Source organism: Sparus aurata, chromosome 6, assembly GCF_900880675.1.
Source record: "Sparus aurata chromosome 6, fSpaAur1.1, whole genome shotgun sequence".
In the NCBI taxonomy this organism is placed as follows: Eukaryota; Metazoa; Chordata; class Actinopteri; order Spariformes; family Sparidae; genus Sparus; species Sparus aurata.
The window spans coordinates 17,201,158-17,221,659 of NC_044192.1; the positions used below are offsets into that span (position 1 = coordinate 17,201,158).

At 41.8% G+C, this 20,502-nt stretch overlaps 1 protein-coding gene across 7 annotated transcripts in view; it reads left to right on the forward strand.

Moving 5' to 3' along the window:
* kaznb (kazrin, periplakin interacting protein b) overlaps nucleotides 1-20,502 on the forward strand; it is a 129,571-nt gene that overhangs the window by 46,346 nt on the left and 62,723 nt on the right. For 6 of the 7 annotated variants that reach the window (XR_003984395.1, XM_030420590.1, XM_030420591.1 and 3 more), the window contains exon 4: nucleotides 3,404-3,611. Coding sequence is in view for 5 of the 7 variants with exons in the window: in XM_030420590.1 (XP_030276450.1) it covers nucleotides 3,404-3,611 (208 nt within the window). In the remaining 2 variants the exon portion in view is untranslated. Of the gene's footprint in view, nucleotides 1-3,403; nucleotides 3,612-3,980; nucleotides 4,087-20,502 lie in introns of those variants that run through there. The other variant, XM_030420592.1, reaches the window with a different exon arrangement.

Consider the following 20,502-nt stretch of genomic DNA (forward strand, 5'->3'; position numbering starts at 1 on the left):
ACAGACACAATTATGACTCCTCAAAGTATTTGTCCGGTTATTGATGTGTATCTGGGACACGTCCCGACCCTTGACCCTTAAAATCATTAATTTCCTCGCATTCCACAGTGGAACATATGAAAGCCTTGCCTCACAGAGCTCAAAGCAGACTGTACTTGTGGTTTTATAGGAATGAAGCTGTCATGTTGTTTAAGAAAACTAACCATTCTGGAATAATGGGGCCCTTCAGTGTAAAGCAAAAACTGGACATTCGATCATCCCTTTAGTTCACGCTATATCTGTTCTTTGCGAATCAGCTACAAATCGGGGCCAGTGCACTAATCGGGGCCAGTGATTGGACTGTCTAGACGGTGATAATGATCTGCTAACATGCGATATGATCAAACATGCCAGTGCTGCTGGAGAAGTTTTCTCTCGTAACTAAAATAATTGTCATGTTTGCGTATCTGGTTGTGGGTTGGAAGGCAGATGTTGATGGAGATAGATAGATTATGTAATAAAGAGACAGTACAGACAGAAAGAGGACTGATGGAGAAGAAGAAACAAACAGGGACATGCAACAAGAGAAGCACTGTTTTGATACTGTGTGTGTCCTTGTGGTGTAAGATTGGATAAAATCTTTCATCTACAGCTGCAACTTACAAATGTTAGCCATGCTGAGACACAGTGTGTCTCAAGACGTGGTTGGTCAGTTCACCACTTTGTTCCAGACAAAAATATCTGGACAAATATGTAAGGAATTGCCATGAAATGTATTACAGAAACGCACAGTCTTCGGAATCCTGCAGACTGTGATCATCCTCTGACCTTTTATTGCCGCCACCAGGTGACAATTTTGGCTTCTAATGAAAATTATAGACAGTTATTGGATGGATTGCTATTAAATCTCCATGTTGCCCTAAGGATGAATCCCAATAATTCCACAAAGCTATGAAAATAATAAACAATTAAATGCAGTGGGAGGTGATTTCTGTGTTTCTATCAGTGGGCCATTCACTATTTACTTTGAGTTTCATGCTTATTAGCAAATGTTAGCATGCAAAATTAGGATGATGGTGAACATTGTACCAGCTAAGCATCAACTTGTTAGCATGATGTCATTTTTTAAATCTGTGTTTTTCAGTATGTTTTCCACCTTCCATCCAGTTTTTAAGTTTAATAAGATCACCACGAGGTGTGCTTCCTCCACCACTAGTTTTTCCTTAGTTTCTACCATAGCTCACATGTCCCAAAATATCACAATGTGTTGCTCACTGCCGTTCACGTCTCGTCCTTGTTCTCTATAAAAAGGCCGGCAAATGGAATCGCAATTTCCAAGGGAACGCGGTCTTCAAATTGCTTAATTTAGCTGATACACAGTTAAAAGCCCCCAAATATTTCATTTACAACAATATGAGGCTCTCAGATTAGTCCAACCAGGAAATGCAATGAGGTTGTTTATACCTGGGGATGCTGTTAGGGGCCTTTACTCGTTGTTAGGGCTGTCATAACATCAGATTTTCACAACATTACTATCTTGGCCGAAAGAATTCACGATGACGATATTATTGTGATCTATAGGAAATGTTAAAAATAGATAATGCAATCGGTCAAGTCATTGTTAAGTAATCCAAAAAACTCCCACACTGGCGAGCTAACTTTTTCCAGGTGCAGGTAGAATGTCACAATTTTGTCTGTTATTTCCTCCAGTGTCGTTGCATACTGTGGTTGTGGCTAGCAGTCTCATATATTGTTTAAAAAATCCATAAAGATGAGAAAAGGTAGATAAGATTGGTCAAAGTAGAAGAAAAGAGTGATAAAAGAGATGGCACTGTAAACACCTTTCACTTATGTACTTGAGAGAGATTAAAGATGAAGCCAAGGGCCCTGCTGATTGGCTGTTGTTTATACACATGATCTGATCTTGACCCGAGTCACTGCAGGGACTTCATCATAAACCCGGTGCGGTGAACAAACTGCCGGTGTAACCAACAAGTTGTGTGTCTCATTCAGTCTTGCATGCTTGCAGTCCTATCTCTGTTTGTCTCTCTCTGCCATTGTGTGAATACCAATGAGCATTGAGCCCTTATCACCGTGAGCTTCGGATGACAGCGTCTGAGTGATGTATCACTCATCCGCCTCGCTTTTTTTGCCAGAGTCAGGATGCGTTTTCTTACTTGGGAAATGAAATGTCAAATGCAGATTCAAAGTTGTGATGGCTCAGCAATATCTGGGATTGTTTTAAGTTAAGATGAACGGTCTCTAGCCTTTTTCTGTGTGTGTGATGGAATTTTACAGCTGTACAGATAAGAATCGATGGCGGTGCTGTTTGTTTGTTGGGGCTGACGGATAAGATGAGATGTAATCCTTCCAACTGTTTTTGATCAAAGAAGTAAAGCTCTACTATGTTCTCGCCGCAGCTCAATTGTAATTCTCCTGGCCTCTCCTCTTTGTGTTTAGCCCATTAGAGGGCCATGCCTCTGTCCTCTGCTAAGTTTGCTCTCAGAGTTGAAATGTTTTCCCCTTGGGCGTCTTGAGCCAGCCCCCTTCCCCTTCCACCAATGTGGGGGTGAGCTTTCCCAGGACAAAGAGATGAATATATAATGGAATGAAAAAAGAGGGGGTGGGAGAGACAAAGAGACAGCGGGTGTGTGAGTGAGAGGGAGGAAGGGAACGTGGGAGCAGGAGGGGAACGATACAGAGGGCTTGACAAGTGCTCGTCAAAAGTGCTGCGAAGCTCTGAGCGCAGTGAGAGGAGCAAGTAAAGGGAAACAATCTGTACTTTTCCCCTATTACACCCGATTACTAACTCATTACAGACTCCATAGGGTGTGGGATCCACACAACACACTCTGTATGTTAGAGAGTTTCAGGAGAGCAGCTCAGTCCAACTGCGTCCCCCCCGCACTCTCCCCTGGTCCAGCACATGGTACAATCCATTTAAAAGGCTGCATGTCATCTCAGTGTGTGCTGGGTCCTCTCTGAGAGCAGCTGCTCACAGCACATTCTCCTCGGCGGGAGTGCTCACTTTCCCCTCTGCCTGCTGAGCTTCATCTCTTTTTCCTCCTCTGTCTTTTTTTCTCTCTTTGCGTCCTCTCTATTTCTCCCGCGCTCACCTCACTCCTGTTTCTCCTCTGCCCTGCACTCTATCTCCCTCACACGCACATGCTTTCTCTGACGGTGTGGTGCTTGGCCACACAGACGTTCCTCTTTTCGCAGTAACAGGTAGACATCAGCGGACAACAGCGGAGGGACCGGCGTTTTTTTTTTTTTGGGCTTGTTTTATGTGCAAAGTAAACTGTGAGAGAAGAAGCACAGGTGGAGGAGGAAGAGGAGAGGGGGATAAAAGGAAAGGGTCCTAACTTGCCCCTCTCTCTAATGCTCCACTTGACATCATGCTGCTCTGTGTGGATTTGGTCCTCAGGGGAAAATCCTTAAAATGATGGAAGACAACAAACAGCTGGCACAGAGGATCGATGGGGCCATCCAGTCTGCCAGTCAGGAAGTGACCAACCTCCGCTCCGAGCTCTCTGCCACCAGCCGCAGACTGGCAGAGCTGGGTGCCAGCAGCCCCCCTGCCTTGGAGAACCACCACCAGCACAACCACCACGATGACAGCCTCCACTACCGGGGTGAGTGTCACAGCATGTATGCGAGCGTGTGGGTGAATGTGTGCACTAATCTGCTGCCTCTCTGTCTCTGTGTGAGGGTGAGAACATGAGCATGTGTGAGTGTTTTGAATTTGGAAGTATTCTGGGAATGTGCAGCGGGTTGACTAATATCATCCTGTACTGACTTATTTTTCCCCAAACTCCACTCCAGAATGACAGTGGAAAAGAGAACAAGAGACAGACTGAGTGTTGTTATTATACGGGAGGGGTTGAGGTTAGAGAGCGTGGGCCAGAGCCGGTCCAGGGTTTGGTTTCCCAGGCAGCAGCTGGGCTCCTCTGGGGGCTGCACTCCCTCCAGCTCTGGCTCTCTCTGCTCACTCTCCCTAAGCCTGGCAGAGGAGTCTCAAAACTGAGCTTCAGGCCCATGGAACTGTGTGCCAACATCTCTGACGGGGCTGGCGACAATATGGCACCATCACTTAGCTGGGAAAGAGATGTGATGAATGAGGAATGAGCTTTAAACTGAAGTTTTCACGGGACTGTTTGTTTAACTGCATTCTGGCTTCATTAGCTACAAATGATGAAGTTCTGGCTTCATGTCGTGACTTCTTATACCACTTTTTTTTAAAAGTAATAATCTGAAGAACACTGTTGTATATTTAGTTGTTGCAATTTTTATAGTTATGTTATGTTTGCTTCAGCTTGGTCTGTGTCTCATTAAACCCTATTACTACTTTTATATAGCTGACATCTTGGATTCATTAATTACAGGTTTTATTTTGTAACGATTGGAACAACAGTGTAGACTGGAAAGTCCCTGTGATGTTGTTAACTGAACACCAAATACCACTGTTGGTGATCAAATCAATTTATGGAGCAACTAATTAGCCATGGCAACCATAAGGCTTACAACAGAATGCAGCATGACATGACTTAATCTTTTCATCGCCTGCTAGTACAGAAAGTTTGGATATACTATATGGAGATACTCTACCAAACAGTTTGCTGTCAGTGTCCATTAAATGGCTTCCTGTGTTGGTCGTATGTAGTTCAGCTGCAGGTGATCCCTCATACCGTCTGCTGGTCCTGAAGGCTGATGTGAAATGTGGTTTCAGAGCGCTGATGTTCTTGTTTTCAACTACGCCTCTGGCATGTGAATCACAGCTACCAGACTTATCCTCAGAGCCGTGGCTTTGCACAGTCTCAGGAATTATTGCAATGCGTCCTCTAGATGCAATTAAAGGTGCACCTCGCTGATTTCACACAATGAGGTCTTCTGCGATAATAACACAGTTATTATGATGATGTCAGGCATCATGAGAGATGTAGGATACAGTGATTTTCGAGTTAAATCCACTCATGCTTTTGCTGCTTAGATTTTGGACATTATATTTTAAATTACGTACAACGTTGTTATGGAAGTGAAATTGCTGCTGTAAAGTCCAGATGAAACAGCAGTTTTAGACACAATGTCGAGAGGAATTTGATTGGAACACTGAAGTGATCTTGCAAACATGGTGTCCACCGATACAAATCTTCTCAAGTGATTTCATTCTTGCCTGCAGGCCCATAACCTCAGTATTATGGGGGAAATGGAACGAGGTTTGAGTCGGCGAAAATCTGAAGATGCACCAACGTGCCATGCTGCTGCTAGCTAGCTAGCTAGCAAATGAATCGCTGTTATGACATTTCTGATCCACAGAGCAAAGCATTGCACCGGAGCTTTTGCAATATGCCAGCATTGATGATATCTGAATATTTTTATTGTGTTCATAATACACATATGATAATATTGTGTATTATAATCCAGCACACATGTAAGGCTTTGTGGATCTTTTGTTTATCAGTTCATCTGATTGCCTTCTTCGTATTTAGTAAGTTTAACTGCTTTTTCTGTTCACTTTTGTCAAGTTACAAACTGTCTCTCCACCTCCCTGCACACAGACTTAAATGTAATTTGCCAGAAACAAGCACTACTTACTGTAAACAGAATTAAATAAGAATTTTACTGACAGCATTTTCTTTTTGTTAATTAGCTACAGTTGTCATGATGGTATCGTTATCTTGACTTTGTTTGGCTGCGAAAATCTGAAATCGTGACAGCCCTATTTTGCACGCCTGTGAATCCATGGGAGGAGAAGACCATGGGTAAAAAAAAACTGTGCATAGAAACGTTATTATAAAATGTTTCCTGATTGCAAGTAAAGAGGACAGCTTGGATATTTATTTTTGTTCTGATGACATTATCGGTTGAAACAAGTCTGTTCAAGCCTTCATAAGAACGCATCATTATTTGCTTTGTGGGAAGAAATCATGATTGTGTATTAAGTACTGAAGTAATGTTCTGCCTTTCTTTAGAAAACTTAGCTTTGCTGGGAATCTATTCTGGTTGTTTGCCATTGTATTATAGTTTTGTTTTACATTTGTAATCCATACCATAATGTGTGGCCAAGAGTAAATAAACTCTACTTGAAGCATGTGAACCTTTGTGGCAGTTAATCAGGATGTAATGTTAGGTGAGCAGCATGCGATGAACCAATCACAATCACGAGTAAAAGTTATTCCAGAGAAATTGGGATTGTCGTTGCAGCTGCTCTATCTCCCGTGCTCTCAATAATAAGAAAGCCACCAGCACAGATGAGCAGTTATGTTTATATTGCGCTCAGAGGAAACTATCATGGAAGTTGCCCAAACACTGAGCAGTGAGTGCTTTATATTCTTATGACGAAGGATTTTACAACTCAGAAAAGTCATCTTTTCTTGTGAGGGTTGCTAGGTCAACAGTAAATACTCCTTTCACAGTACAGTGTAATACCAATTGCATGTATGTGATTGGCCGATGTATGGTCTCGATTTGCACTGCAGCAATAGTTGAGACAGGTTCAACTTATTTGCTGAGCGTCCTTGCGTCAACAGAGTGGCCTCACTGAAATCGGGGGCTGCATTTTTTGCCCAGAGGGCTGAAGCTGTTAGTGTTTAGTCTTTATTGTTGGAATAACGCAGCTGCAGTGAGTTATCTGTTGTGTGATTCCTGCTCGCTCTCTTTCGTTCCAGCAGTGTGAACAGGCAGCCTGACATTCCCACATTCCTGAATGTCAGAGCAGTGATGTCATACTTCCTGTTCCCAGAGGCCAGGCCAGCAGTCAGGTGACTGATCGAACTAAACACAGCCACACAGTCCTCCTCCACCACCACCACCACCACCACCCTCTTCTCCCTTAAACTGAAAAACTAACACAGCAGAGCCCTCACCTCGCCTTCATTAAGAGGGATGAGGCGGAGAAATGCTTAGCTTAAGGATGTTTTTTTAAGATTTTAAGTTTAAGATGATTTGCCCGAGAGATCTCTTGGGCGAGGCAGTTTGGTGTGTGATGAGCCAGCGTCAGCGTCCAGTGGCTTACGGGAGATTAAATGTTCTTTAGGTGTGCATCCCTCTCAAGGCAGGGCTGTTTGTTCGTCCATTTGTTGGCTCTGCCCTGTGCAGGATCAAAGCAGCTGCACAGACAAGGTTTTTTCATAAATATGTATGAGGTGACTTCCTGTAAATATATTACACTGTGCCAAAATGTCAGAATTTGTGCTGTTTCCCTGTGGAGCTTTAGTAACATTTCTGACAGATGTCCAATAAGGCTATAAACACAACACTTCAGCCTGCTGTTCATGTTGGCTTTGGAGTCTGTCCTTCTTACTGAACAAATCATGAGGAGCAAGAGATTAATCACTGGAAAACTTTCATCCAGCTTGATTTTGCTTTTGTGCAATCTGTGGAACTTTTTCTACGCAAATCTGTTTACAACAGCTTGTTTTCTTCTGTCTTATCTTCATTTCAGAGTCAATGGAAAGGTCTTTGACTGTTATAAACAACCTGCCTCATTTTATTCATACCACTGACAGTAATGTATTCATTGCCAAGTTGATGACACCGTTTTTTTTTATTGGACCTTCCTCTTAATCCATCAGAGTGAAGTCAAGGCCTTGTTTAACATTCTTAAACGACGCTGACCAAACAACAGCCTTGCTGACATACCTAATGTCCATCTGAAACACATATCCAGCTGCACTCAATGTGTCTCAGCGAACAGAGGCTGTATGAAAATATTTTGTCCTCTAAAATCAATATAAGCTAACCTTATGGGAGATTACATCATTTATAGTGTTGGTAGATCAGTGCCTTGCAGTCGGTCAGTGAGAAAGTGCTCTTCATGGACTCATGGGAGTTGGCTAATACTAATCCATAAACCTTTCTGAAAAACAACAGTAAGGTAGCTGTTGGTGACTCATACGGAATAGGGCATAAAGGGTGACACAGCAGGGAATGCAAAGGAAGAAAGCAGTGACATGTGTATGGATTTACCAGTTTTAATTTGGCCCAGAGCCTCATGATGGGTGAAGGTCAAGGAAAAAACAGGTGCCTAAAGGTTAGAAGCAAGGTTCAGGTCAGTCACGCGGGGATGAAATTCTCCAGACTGAACAAAAGATTAGCAGCTACATTTTTAAAATAATGCCATTTATAAAAAGCTAAAAGTAAAAACACAAAACCACAACACCCAAAGAGAGAGTCAATTAAGTCAGTTTTGAATTGAATTTGGCTGCCATTGGACTGATAAATAGAGCTGTCAGTAATGATTGTTTTATAATTGTTGTCCATCCCAGTTTCTCAAAGTCCAAGTCAAGGCCTTTTAATGCCTTTCTTTGTCAGTCCAAAACCCAAAGATTTTCAGTTTTATATAATATATAACAGAGAAAGCCAGGAATTCTCCATACTTAAAAAGGCTAAAAACTGCCATTTTTACAGTTAATAGATTATCAGTAAACTGTGCAATAATCTTTTTGTTGATCGACTAATTGCAGTGTTTTGAATTTGCCTGTAAATGTTGTCTTCTCCAGAGAGAAAGTGGCAGAGGTTCATTGTTATTTCTAGTAATGAAAACCACCCACCATATAAGAAAAAAACATGATTTCTGATAAACAAATTAAAACAATTAACACTGATGGCTGTTCTGGGATTTCTCAGATTGTTAAAGGGATATTCCGGCATAAGTTTAATCCATAGTCTAAATCACCGTAAAACTGTGTTAGACTCCCTCTCGAGAGATCAGACCGCTAATTTACGGCGTTTTATCAACCTCAGAAACGACCGCACGACAGCAATACACTGCAGTAAATGGATCCAAATATAAACTGCCACCAAAAAGCTTCGCTGGATTTCTATTGGGAAGCTAAAAACAGATTTCAACTCTTCTCCATCAGCTTCCGGGTCGGGGAAGTCCCGTAGAAATATTTTCTTTTCAGTAGAAATCCAGCTAAGCTAGTGGAGTTTTAATGTCCTGGACTATGTGCTGGGACCCTATTTGTACTGTTGCTGAAGTTTGGTGCTGTTCTGAGCATTATTTGTGGCTTTTTGGTGGCGGTTTATATTTGGATCCATTAACTGCAGTGTATTGTTGTCGTGCGGTCGTTTCTGAGGTTGATAAAACTCGGTAAATTAGCGGTCTGCTAACTTGATCTCTCGAGAGGGAGTCTAACACAGTTTCACGGTGTGTTAGACCATGGATTAAACTTATACCGGAATATCCCTTTAAGAATACGGTTGTGTCAGCCATTAAACATGTTTTTTGTTCTCCTCAGGACTAAGAGTGACTTTGATTTTTTCCTTCTGATTTGCAGCAGTCATGGGTCTTGACTCAAAAGAGCATTTTTTTATTGAGTGGGACAAAAAGAACAACCCCCAAAGCTTTTACCTTTGTTTACAAAGAAAAATGCACTCTATCCTTTTTATGTTCCTCCAGTAGTTTGAGGAACCTTGAAGATGTCTTTTCAAGTAAACTTTATAATGGATTGGTAAGAAATACTTCTGCGATCAGCAATGTTGCAACACCATTATGGTTTCTATGGAGACATTGCAGCATGCTAGGATACTACAATCAGTAAAAGAGGCAGATAAAACCGCTGAAATGCTCAAAGACATCCTCCAAACTGTACTCTGTGCTGTAAAACAGTGTTGATTAAGTATTCTCTGTAAAGACCCAGTGATTATCTTTTCTCCATAGAGGAGAAGCTGCACTGGCTCTAATGCTCTCTGCTGCGGAGTAATTGTGGAGAAGAATCCTCTCCCCATCTGGCCTGAGTTTGTCAGAGGCCCCGGGTCTCTCATTACTTCATCGTGCACATGAGCAGGGCTGGGAACAGAACTCCAAACTACAGGGACAAAATCCCACCCACCCCAGCTCTTTCTCTTTCTGTAACTCTCTCCAGGGACCACCCGCCTTCCTGTTCGCTGTCCACATGCAGAGAAAATATGCAATGCGCTCTAACCTTCCCCTTGTATCCATCACCACCCGAATATTCTCCACCACCCCCTCCCTCATATTCCCTGCGTGGCCTCCCTCTGCCACGCCCTGTCTGTGGTCAATGCAGCGTGAGAGGAACTGTGTCCAAACAATAGCCAGAGAGAGGCAGCCCCTCACTCCCCTAACATTTCTCCCTCTCTCTTCCTCTTCCTCACTAGACTTCCTCCAGTCAAAGAACTAATCATGGCATAGCAAAGACTCCAGGGGTTCAAAACCAGTTGAAAATACCGTTGCCAGGAGGCTGGGTTGGTGGGAGGATTTTTCCTTACAATTAGAGAAGATGCAGACTGCAGTGATGTCTCTAAATGCAGAAGCCATGATCTAACAGTTCCTCACTATCCTCTTAAATGATGGTAAACTAATGGCCGACAGTGCTCACTTTCAAATGAGGAATTCTTGACACTTTTATTGCATTGCTTTCTTGGAGATTAAATGTCGAATAATAAGGAAAATTGAATCATTATGAGTGTTTAACTAGATTAATACATCAAGGACGGCTGAAAGAAATTGCAACAAATGCAAATCAGGACAAACTGCTGCATCAAAAAGAAGAAGAAAACTGAAGCCAACCCAAAGGGATATGACGGATGGATATAGTATACGCAGCATACTAATGTTGCTAATTGGCCTGCAACCTCAAAGGTTAGGGAGATCTATTCTTCAGTATATACTATTCATCATTCAAAGTTATAATCACCTGAAACTAAGAATCATTACGTTTTCATTCCCCCATAATGAGACTTTGATATCTACAGATGGAACGGATTCTCTACCACATAGGTTGACTGGGAAAGCACCTTATTACGACCCATAGTTACGTTTAAATCTTTTAACGTTTAAACAAGCACAGGACTTTCATTCTCAGACAGCTGATCATGTCAAAGGTGAAACCAGGAGTCAACAGTGAGTTCTTCTCTTAACTAGCGTAGTTAGCTTACTTGCCTTTTTTAGTGACCACCATACAGGAGGGTGAGACGAAAGTGCTCAGGTGGTTGCAGTCTGCAACAATATTGCTAAAGGCTGCTAAATGCTGCTAAATGCTACACAATATACTTTTTAGGTAACACAAGATTCAATACTTCACAGTTAAGGTCCTTTTATGTGTTTAATTATTTTTTTCTTTCTTTTGTTAGTTTAATTTGAGTGTATCTGCACTAAACAACTGAACAGAGCGTGGATGGATTTACTGGCACCCTATTGACCTTTGTTCTACAGCGGTTGGTTATGGCTATAAATAAATAAAGTTTCTCTGGTTATTTGTTTTTGCTTCGTATTGGAATGCAAGCCCCAGTAATGAACTTACTGTCAGTGGACTTTGACTTGTGAAAGAGTTTCCACTCCTGAATTTGGCTACACATAGTGCAGGACAGCTGGGCGGCACGTATCCACTTTCATGTCCATACAGGGGCAGAGGAAGCTGGCCCGTATTGTTAAAATTCACTCTGAAATCTTTCCAAGTTTGTGGTTCAGCAGGAGGGCATTGTGGCACGCGCCCGCTTGCATGTTGCAGTATTCGTTCAGGGTCAGAGTTGACTAATGAAAGCTGACCCCTGTGTGTCTTGGGTCTATTAGCTGCCCTGGGTGCCAGCTGGTGATTGCGCTCCTTTAGTTTGGCTGGCAGATGGCTGCAGTGCCATCACCATGCGGCCCCCTGATGCATTCTGCCACCCAAGAGAGAATGAACCTGCAAAAAAGGCAGGCAGGCAGACAGGCGGGTATCAGGGCAGCTAGGCAGTGGAGCAGAACCTGGGAAAGGAGCTGCAAGAAAGATGCCAACTCAAAGACAGGAAACATCTCAAACAGACATTCCTCTGCACTTAAATTTTCCAGGCGAGCTTTATCTGAATGAAGCTTCACAGAGCAACTCAGTGAAAGCCAATTCAAGGAGAACTGAGCAGCACTTTAACCATGACACTAAGCATTGAATTGCTTTCCCCGTATGACACTCTGCCTCTGAGACGATATTATTCCTATCAGTTAGACTGCTACTTCTCTGTATGCTAATTAGATCCATGAAAGCAACTTTTTTCATTTAACTATTTCCCTGCCACCGGCTCCAAACAATCTTTGTCCCCCTGACGATTTTTTTGATGGAGACGCCCTTTAAATATGGATTTCCTGTGTCTAGGTCATGACTTGGGTTAAGAGCACATTATGAGACTGGCATTTATTGGCTGGGGAGTAGAGAGAGGGATTGACTAATGAGGATATTCCTCACCGTTATCGCTCCCCTCTTATGATCCTTTTCTCCCCTATTTCCTTCACACGGGCCCCTCATCATAACTTTGCATCCGGCAAAGAACTCTATTGTTTTTTCCATCAGGAGAGGAAATGGACTGCGAGGAATAGGACCATAAGAACTCTGCATTTCTTTAGTGGGTGTCTTGTATTTATCACCACCATATGTCACAGTAGAGAATTCATGTTATGGGTTGGGTGATGTATTGCTTCCTGGTTGTGTTTTACGGACCTGCTGGAGGTTTCATCGGCATCATGTGCATCTGGAGAGGATCATAAGTACAGGACTGGGAAACCTGCAACAAGCAGCTCACTTAATGGGATTTCTTTGACTTTGGCTAAGGGAGTGCAAGATACCGTAAGCTGGGATGGAGTTATGAAGCCTGGAACAGCAGACTATCCTGTGATGGAGGATATGTGTCTCCTTGAATGACACACACCGGGCTCCTGAGGGAAAAAGATTCACTGTGTGTCTGCGATGAGACAAAAAATTAGCTGTGACAGAGTCTTTAGTATAATTCTCCCAGGTGGGGCGATTTAAGGCCGCTGCCGGGGTGTTGTGTTGCCCGCTTCGCAACAGGGGGCGCAGATAATGATCAGACTTTTAAGAGCCTACTCCCCCGTCTCCTCCATGCCTCCACTCTACACATCTAACCCTTCATTTTCACCTTAAATCATGCAAATCCCTGTTGAGTCCAAACTTCAAACAATTGCAACTCTCAAAAAAGAGATAGACAGCGAGGAAAAGGAAGCCTGGTTGCCTTCTCAACAGTCTCAGCTCATCCTATTAAACTGCCTCATTGCTTTAGCAGCGGAGACTTTTTATTGCTGCTGCTACATATTGTTGCCTTGGCTGCAGTTTAAATCCATTCCCAGCAGAGAATGGACGAGGCATGGAGGAAAATGAGTTTTGAGGAAGTGCAGAACACCCCCCCTGTATCCACAGGACGCAACGCATGCCATTCCAGCAGAGCGAAGGATAAGCAGAACACTTTGCCTCTTCCACGTATCATCTGGTTTACACAGGCCTCTTACAAGACTGATGGGCTGAAGACTTCCTGAGCATCAGGACAAGGCTGTGCACTTTAAACACCCACACAATCCATAAATGGAAGACACTTTGCATTTACATTTTTTAGGTTGTACTAGAGGACCGGGAGGTCAAACTCTGCAGACAGCTGGTTAATAATAGACAAGCATAGTAAATGCACATACAGTATATGAAGTCAAGCTTTTATCATTATATCTGCTTGCTAGATTTTTCAGCAGCCTTTGGGTCATGACACAAAGCTCTGTCAGGATTAATTGATTAATGACTCATGGTTGTCGGCGGTTAGTTGTACAAACAAGAAATTAAAATATGTCAACTTGGGCATTCTTTATTTTTCTCTAACATTTTAGAGCAAAATAAGTTGCTGATTAATCCAGAAAATAATGAGCAGATTAATTGATGGTGTTATTTCATTGACAAAAAAAGAATGTGTTTACCACTGTCCTAATTTTTTTCAAACACGACTCATCAAACAGAAATGTAAAATCCTCTTTTTCTACTTGTTATCCGAGTAAATTTATTTGGTAATACTACACAGGCTCTTTGAAAATGTCTTTTTAAGCTTTGAGAAATTACGATTTTACTTATTTCACTGCTGCGCTGTTCTGCTCAATGATCATTTTCACTTCTCCAAACCTGCACCTACTGCAGAGTTTTGTTGTGTATGTCTGTATGTCGGGGTGTTCATTGGCCTGTTAGTGATCAGCTAGCCTTATTGGCTACAATAATGCAGATGAAACATTACGTTTTTAATTCAAACTATACTCAGTACTCAATTATGATTTTAAAAGTAACTAAGGATATTTGATTATGAGTAGAATTAGATTTTAAATTATACGCACAAAAGTGCCCCTAAATTACAGTTATTTGAGTAGCTGTAATTAATTACTTCAACCCCTGAACATGATAGAAAAACAAATATGTCTGCATCTGCTTTTTTTGGCCTATACAACAGCATAAGTTTGACTCTGACACTGAATGTGTCATGTTAACCAGCCGCGATAATAAAACATGAAAAACTTCCATTATAAGTATTATGAATGTAAGCCGTATTTATAGTGTAATTTTATAACATTTACAACAAACCAAAAAAAGCCCAAAGATTTATAGATAATCTATATATTTATTAGTTGCTGCCTTAGTCAGAATAGATGTCTACATGTAGTAGTCGTTGTTGACTCCATACATCTACACTAAAACTCTACACTTCTCCTCCTAGAGAACGACAGATGGCTCACACTGCGACACACCTTGCTGCTTACTTTCTAGCGGTATTCCTCTGAGCACCGCTGCTCAGGTTATTTCCAATTACTCTGAAATGAATCAATTCAGTGTTTGAATTCATCATTAGAGAGAACGTGTCTTTCACAAATTAGATTACACACTCCTGAGGAAGCACGGCACTAAAGTCAGACAGGATGTGACTACCTGGGTCTGTCTGTGTGGATTAAAGCTACTTGTTGTTATCACCCAAAACCAGTTACTTCAACAGCTTTATTGTTTTCTTTTTTGTACAAAACTCTCTATGATTTATGTGTTTTATTTTATCATACTCTCTTTTGGGTAAAAAACCCATAACCAGTTATTACAGAGCAGCAAAACATTACATTTTAATGTTTCTGTTGACGCATCCTCATCATCTCTCCAGGCCTCCTAAAAACATGAAGCATGTAAGTGGGCTCCATCCCTGATTTATTTTTGGTCTGCAGCCTGAAGGCATTGGTGTTGAAAGCATGCCTCTCTGTTTTCTCCTGCTGTGGCGGTTCTGCACAAATATTTATCAGGTCACCAATTACTGTACCTTGTGTGCTCAGGCATATACAAACACAAACACGAACACACTGTGGCTCTGTTGAGAAGCTTGTGTGTGCACATTCTTGTAAATTTGTTTATTGTTTGCAATAAGTGTCTGGCTAACTTTTAGCTCAAACCATATGTGCTTCACCACTATCCCAGGAGACAGGGCGGTGTTGCTCAAAGTTTACGTGTATTGTTAGAAGAGTGTTTGTGCAATCTTGTTGTAAAGGAGGCAATTCAAACAGGCATCTTCATCACCAGGCCTCTTAAAGTTGTTCGGAGCAAGCAGGCAGTCAGATCAATGGGCAGAGAGATTGCCGCCTTTGTCTAAAAAATGTCTATTTTCAACCTCAATTTTTCACACAAAAGGATCTGATTACACCTCATGTTAATCTCTAATATACGCAGATTAATTACTGTCATTGTGCCTTTTTTAGAGACCTCCATAACAAACAAACACACCCAAAATAAACCTGATAATCCATTTACGCATATGGAACACAGGCTATGCACAGGCTACTCCATAAAAGCACCATCAGTCATTTGATCCAGAATTATGCAAAAATAAGAATTAAACCAATCAGCAGTTTCTATTCTATTCAGCATTTCTCTCTAGCTTTACAGTATCTGCGTCCCATTAAACCAAGAATATATAAAGCTGCGTTTATATTCCCAGCATACCGCTGCTGAGTTAGGCTCATCATTTGTATCCACATTATTACAGTTTTCATGCATAGCAATAAGACAAATTAATCAGCAGGACTCCACGCTGATTCACTTTATTGATTGAATGATATATTATTTTCTCATCTGATGGGTCACTCAGTATGTGATCTCTTGATTAAAAAGTTCTATTCTGTTTCATTTATTATTCAAAATTATACGTTTGATGTTTTTGATCACAGTCACAGCAGTATGTCTTTAATGATGCTGCACTGACGATGGAAATAGCTGGACTAACAGCTCTTTGTGTGATACAATATTATTATACGGTATGTTTTGGCCAAGAGAGTTTAGTCACCAGTGTAATTTGGACTTGTGTATTGATTACTACGCTTCTTTTTCAATATCACTGTTTGTATCACAGGCTGAATCACTACATTTCACCACTCACAGCATCAACATTGTTGTGTCCCAACTAAAACAGATGTTGTACAGACAGAGTGTCACTCTGTGGCCCGTGTGTGTGAGAAGTTGTGAACTTGAATAACCCAAGTTGGTCAGCTTGATGCAAGGAGAAGCTGCTATCTTGTTACGCTACTAGCATGCTGGTCCTACTAGTGATCATTTGTCCACATCAACAGATTAAAAATGGTAGTAAACAACCAGGATTCCAGGGTGAATGATCACAAGTGAAACACAGAAATGTAGATTGTTCCCTCTGTAGCATTCGACCATGCTGAACAGTGTTACTGTACTGACCCGTTCTGCTCTGACAACGATCTGCAGTCATGCCTCTGCCACCATGCCAACATGACACGGGACTGTGTTTGTCCAAAATTTGAGCCTGTTAGAACTTTTTCACTTTCAGCTGTGTTGTTTTTCCAGAACTCCCAGCAAACGTGCTTCCCTCATTAAAATACATAGGAAGACCTGCGTTTTTGCAGGAACACCATATTTGGTGTGAATCCAGCGGTAACTGTTGTTCCGTCTTTTCCCGAAAATACTGTAAGCTGTATAGTCCAAGCATAAAGTTGACGCATGCTTCAACAAAAACTCCATAGTCCAAAATATTTAAAAAAAAAAAATAACAGTGGTGAGCACAGTAAGAATGATATTTTAAGCACATGAAGCAAAGTCAAACTCTGCTCTCAGCTCCATAGCTTCAACTAAATCACCTAACAAGGATGGGACAGCATGCTCTACCTCTTAACCAATCAGGAGCCAGGGTTGATGGCAGGTTTAATTGGTTCTAATTAAGCTATACTTATCCTTCACAACACTGAAATATGAATTATATCCAACTATTTTATTATTGTATAAACGGCTCTAACATTCTGAATTTGAGTAATGCAGCAGAGGCTATAAGTTGACTTAGTTGCTTGTTGGATCCTACAATACCTGTAATACACTTTGTTTGGTAATATTGAGCACAGTATATACGAAAAGATGAAGACCTTGAGGGGACTCTGCCTTTTTACCTAATATCGAGGCCTCGTCTAGCTGAGAGCCCTGGGTCAGGTTTGGTTTTAATACCTTTATTATTTCTGCGGATGTTATTGTGCAGATCACTAAATGAATTTGTGTTTATTTTAATTAGTTGACGCATGATGAACCTGGGGCAAGATAATGAAACAACAGAAACTGGATTTGTGGTTCTCCAAAGATACACCTAAACTTCTCTCTAATCTGTGTCAAACAAGACCATTAATTTAGCTCCATAACACCATAAAACTATACTTTAATACATACTGTGACTAAGAGGAGCCTCTACAGCTTACTTTTTTGGAGCTCAATGCAAAATAAGCTTTGTTGCCACTTCATTACATTCCCTCAGCTAAACTAATGTAGTTTATTAAAACAGCCCTGCAATAAATCCTCCCTTCATGGCTGTACTGGGAGGTGGTGTTTTAACTTAATGATCATGTTGGTGGCTGGGTTTTTTGTATTAAGTTGTAATGAGAGGTGTTTCTAATATATATCTATAATAATATCTAATACATGTCGATCTTTATTCATATATATGGGGTTAACAAAAATTACGGATGGTAGACAGGAAATCAGGCAGCGGAACGACATAGTGCATCTGGTCAATTTTCAAAATATAACACCCTGTGAAGAACTACATCTACATCTACAGCACAAGAAAGTCGGAAATTAGCAACAATAACCACACTTAAAACAGACAACTAATGAAACTGTTTAACTACGTAACCTTTTGAAGCATGGGAGAAACACAAAAATCAAGAAAAACTAACAAACACAACTGAACAGGGCATGATGCACCATTGCTGAAATGTTCCCAGTGGGATATGAATCCACGTGGAGAACAGAAAGAAGCAGTATCGCATACACGAGGTAACAGAGGTGTGCCCAGTGGAGTCCAGTTGATAGGGACTTGCAGCTCATTCTTGCCTTTTGCTTTTATTCCAGGGTCCGTTAAAGGTCAATCCCTCCCTGCACTTACCTTTTTCAAACTCTTTCCCTCAGTTTGCCCTCATGTCTCCAAAGACTTGACAAGGCCTCCAGAGCCAAAGAGAACACTGTGCTGCTGTTTTCACAGGCTGTGTAGTTCTCCTTGTGACTACTTTGACATGTCATGTATGCCCCTTTTAACCACCATCATCCTCGTACTTTCCCTCCTCTGTTGTCTGGCATTATTAACCCAGCCACTCTCTGGTATTGGCGCTCTCATAGTTCAGATGACAGCTCAGACGACTGGATGCAAGTGATGGAAACTTCCGTTCTGGCTGCCGAATAATGAATTCCATTCAACATGGCCGCCATTACTTGGAGTGGTGTGGTTTTTTGGAGGGGGGTTTCAGATTCAGGGGTTTCCCACAGACTCCCCTAATTAACCACGGCAAGAAACTCGCCTACTCTTGCTGTCCAGGAATGTGCTCTCAAAAGCCCCAAGAATGCCTCTGTTCCATCCTGGCCGCAAACCCTCCTTGTTTCCAAATCATGTACACCAGAGATGCTAACGAGAGCAAAACTACAGCAGTTTATTTCCTTGTTAGATCATCAAACGTGTCTGCCATGGAGGGATAGAAGGAACCTGCCGTACCTGTGTGTTTCACTGAGTCAAGTTTACCTAGGGGTCTGATCTAATGCAGGTACAGTGATACATTTTTTCAGAGCTGTTGTGTGTCAGCTGAGACAGGCCCTTTTACTTTCCCTTTGTGAGGTTAATGCGAGCCACAGGCCCGCAGAACGTCCGCTGCTGGTCTGAATGAGAAGAGCTGGGTGTGTGTAATTTACTGTCTGCACTGTGGTCCTAAAGCAAAAACTATAAGAGGTAAGGAGAGGTAAGGGGATAAATATCAGAGGTTATGGGAGAGGAGAGGAGAGGAGAAGAGGAGTTTCAGACGTAGCTCCATTAATAGACCCTATGTGCTCCTGAATTGATTTTGGGGTCAGTCCATAAAGCACACCGCCTCAGCACTGTACTAACAGTGGCACCATTATGGCGTTATTAGTAGAGAGGGAGAGGATCGGCAGAAATTGGAGGCTGGCTGAGCTGTGGGAGTAATTTACAGGCGTGTTAAACACGCCCGCTGATCTAGAGAGAGAAAGAAGAACAGAGGTGATGGGCTGACTGATTCTGTCACACTTGCTGTTATAAGCTACAGAAGTTACCTGACCAGAAAGAGTCTCTCTTTAAAACACGAACTGGAAAAACAAATCGATCAAAACCTTTAGTCCTGTGTCAAGCAAAAATGTCTTCTTAAATTTAAGGATTTGCTGCTTTTATTTGTTATTTGTCATTTGTGACAATGAGTGAAGAGTCTTTGGGATTTGGACTGTTGGTCGGACTAAAAATCAATTTGAAGACATTAATTCAGGCTCTTGCGATCAGCATTTTTCTTTACATTTTTAGAATGAAATGTAATCAATTAATTGCAGAAAAATGTGATAATGACAATGATCTGTAGTTGCAGTCACAGTATATGATCATTTGCTATTCATTAAAGGAGAACTTCGGTCGATTTAAACATGCAGCTTCATTGCTCAAGCTACCCTTGATTTGCCAGTACCGAAGACGCGAACAAATTTGGTCCAACCATTACAGAGCTCCGTGAACGAAGACTTAGCATTGAACGCTAACAGCATGGGGTCAGAACTTCGCACTGTGTTTTAAGCGTCTTAACATGCTCCACATCTCACACCAAAAGTTATGCAACATCAGCAGACACCTTACAACACAGCACTGTAGCGTGTATGACTCAAAATGAATAAAAAAGTAGTTAAAATAGTGTTTTTGTGCAAGGAGCTACTTACCTGTTTGTTGACATCCGTGTGTTCCGGTAGCTAGACCAAATAGCATATCCATCGAGTGTGCACTTAACAGGCTTAACAGGCTATTGTAAGGCTCATGGCTCATGACAGGCTGTAACATGGACATGTACATTATGAACATAAACACGAAAATGCTGGATTACGTTTCCGTCTCCGCCAGTGAGGGAGTAAGTGCACGCTCGACGGATCGACTAGTTTGGTCTAGCTACCGGAAGACACGGATGTCAACAAACAGGTAAGTAGCTCCTTGCACAAACACACTGTTTTAACTACGTTTTTATTCAGTTTGAGTCATACACGCTACAGTGCTGTGTTGTAAGGTGTCTGCTGATGTTGCATAACTTTTGGTGTGAGATGTGGAGCATGTAAAGACGGTTAAAACACAGTGCAAAATTCTGACCCCATGCTGTTAGCGTTCAATGCCAAGTCTCCGTTCACGGAGCTCTGTAATGATTGGACCAAATTTGTTCGCGTCTTCGGTACTGGCAAGTCAAGGGTTGCTTGAGCAATGACGCTG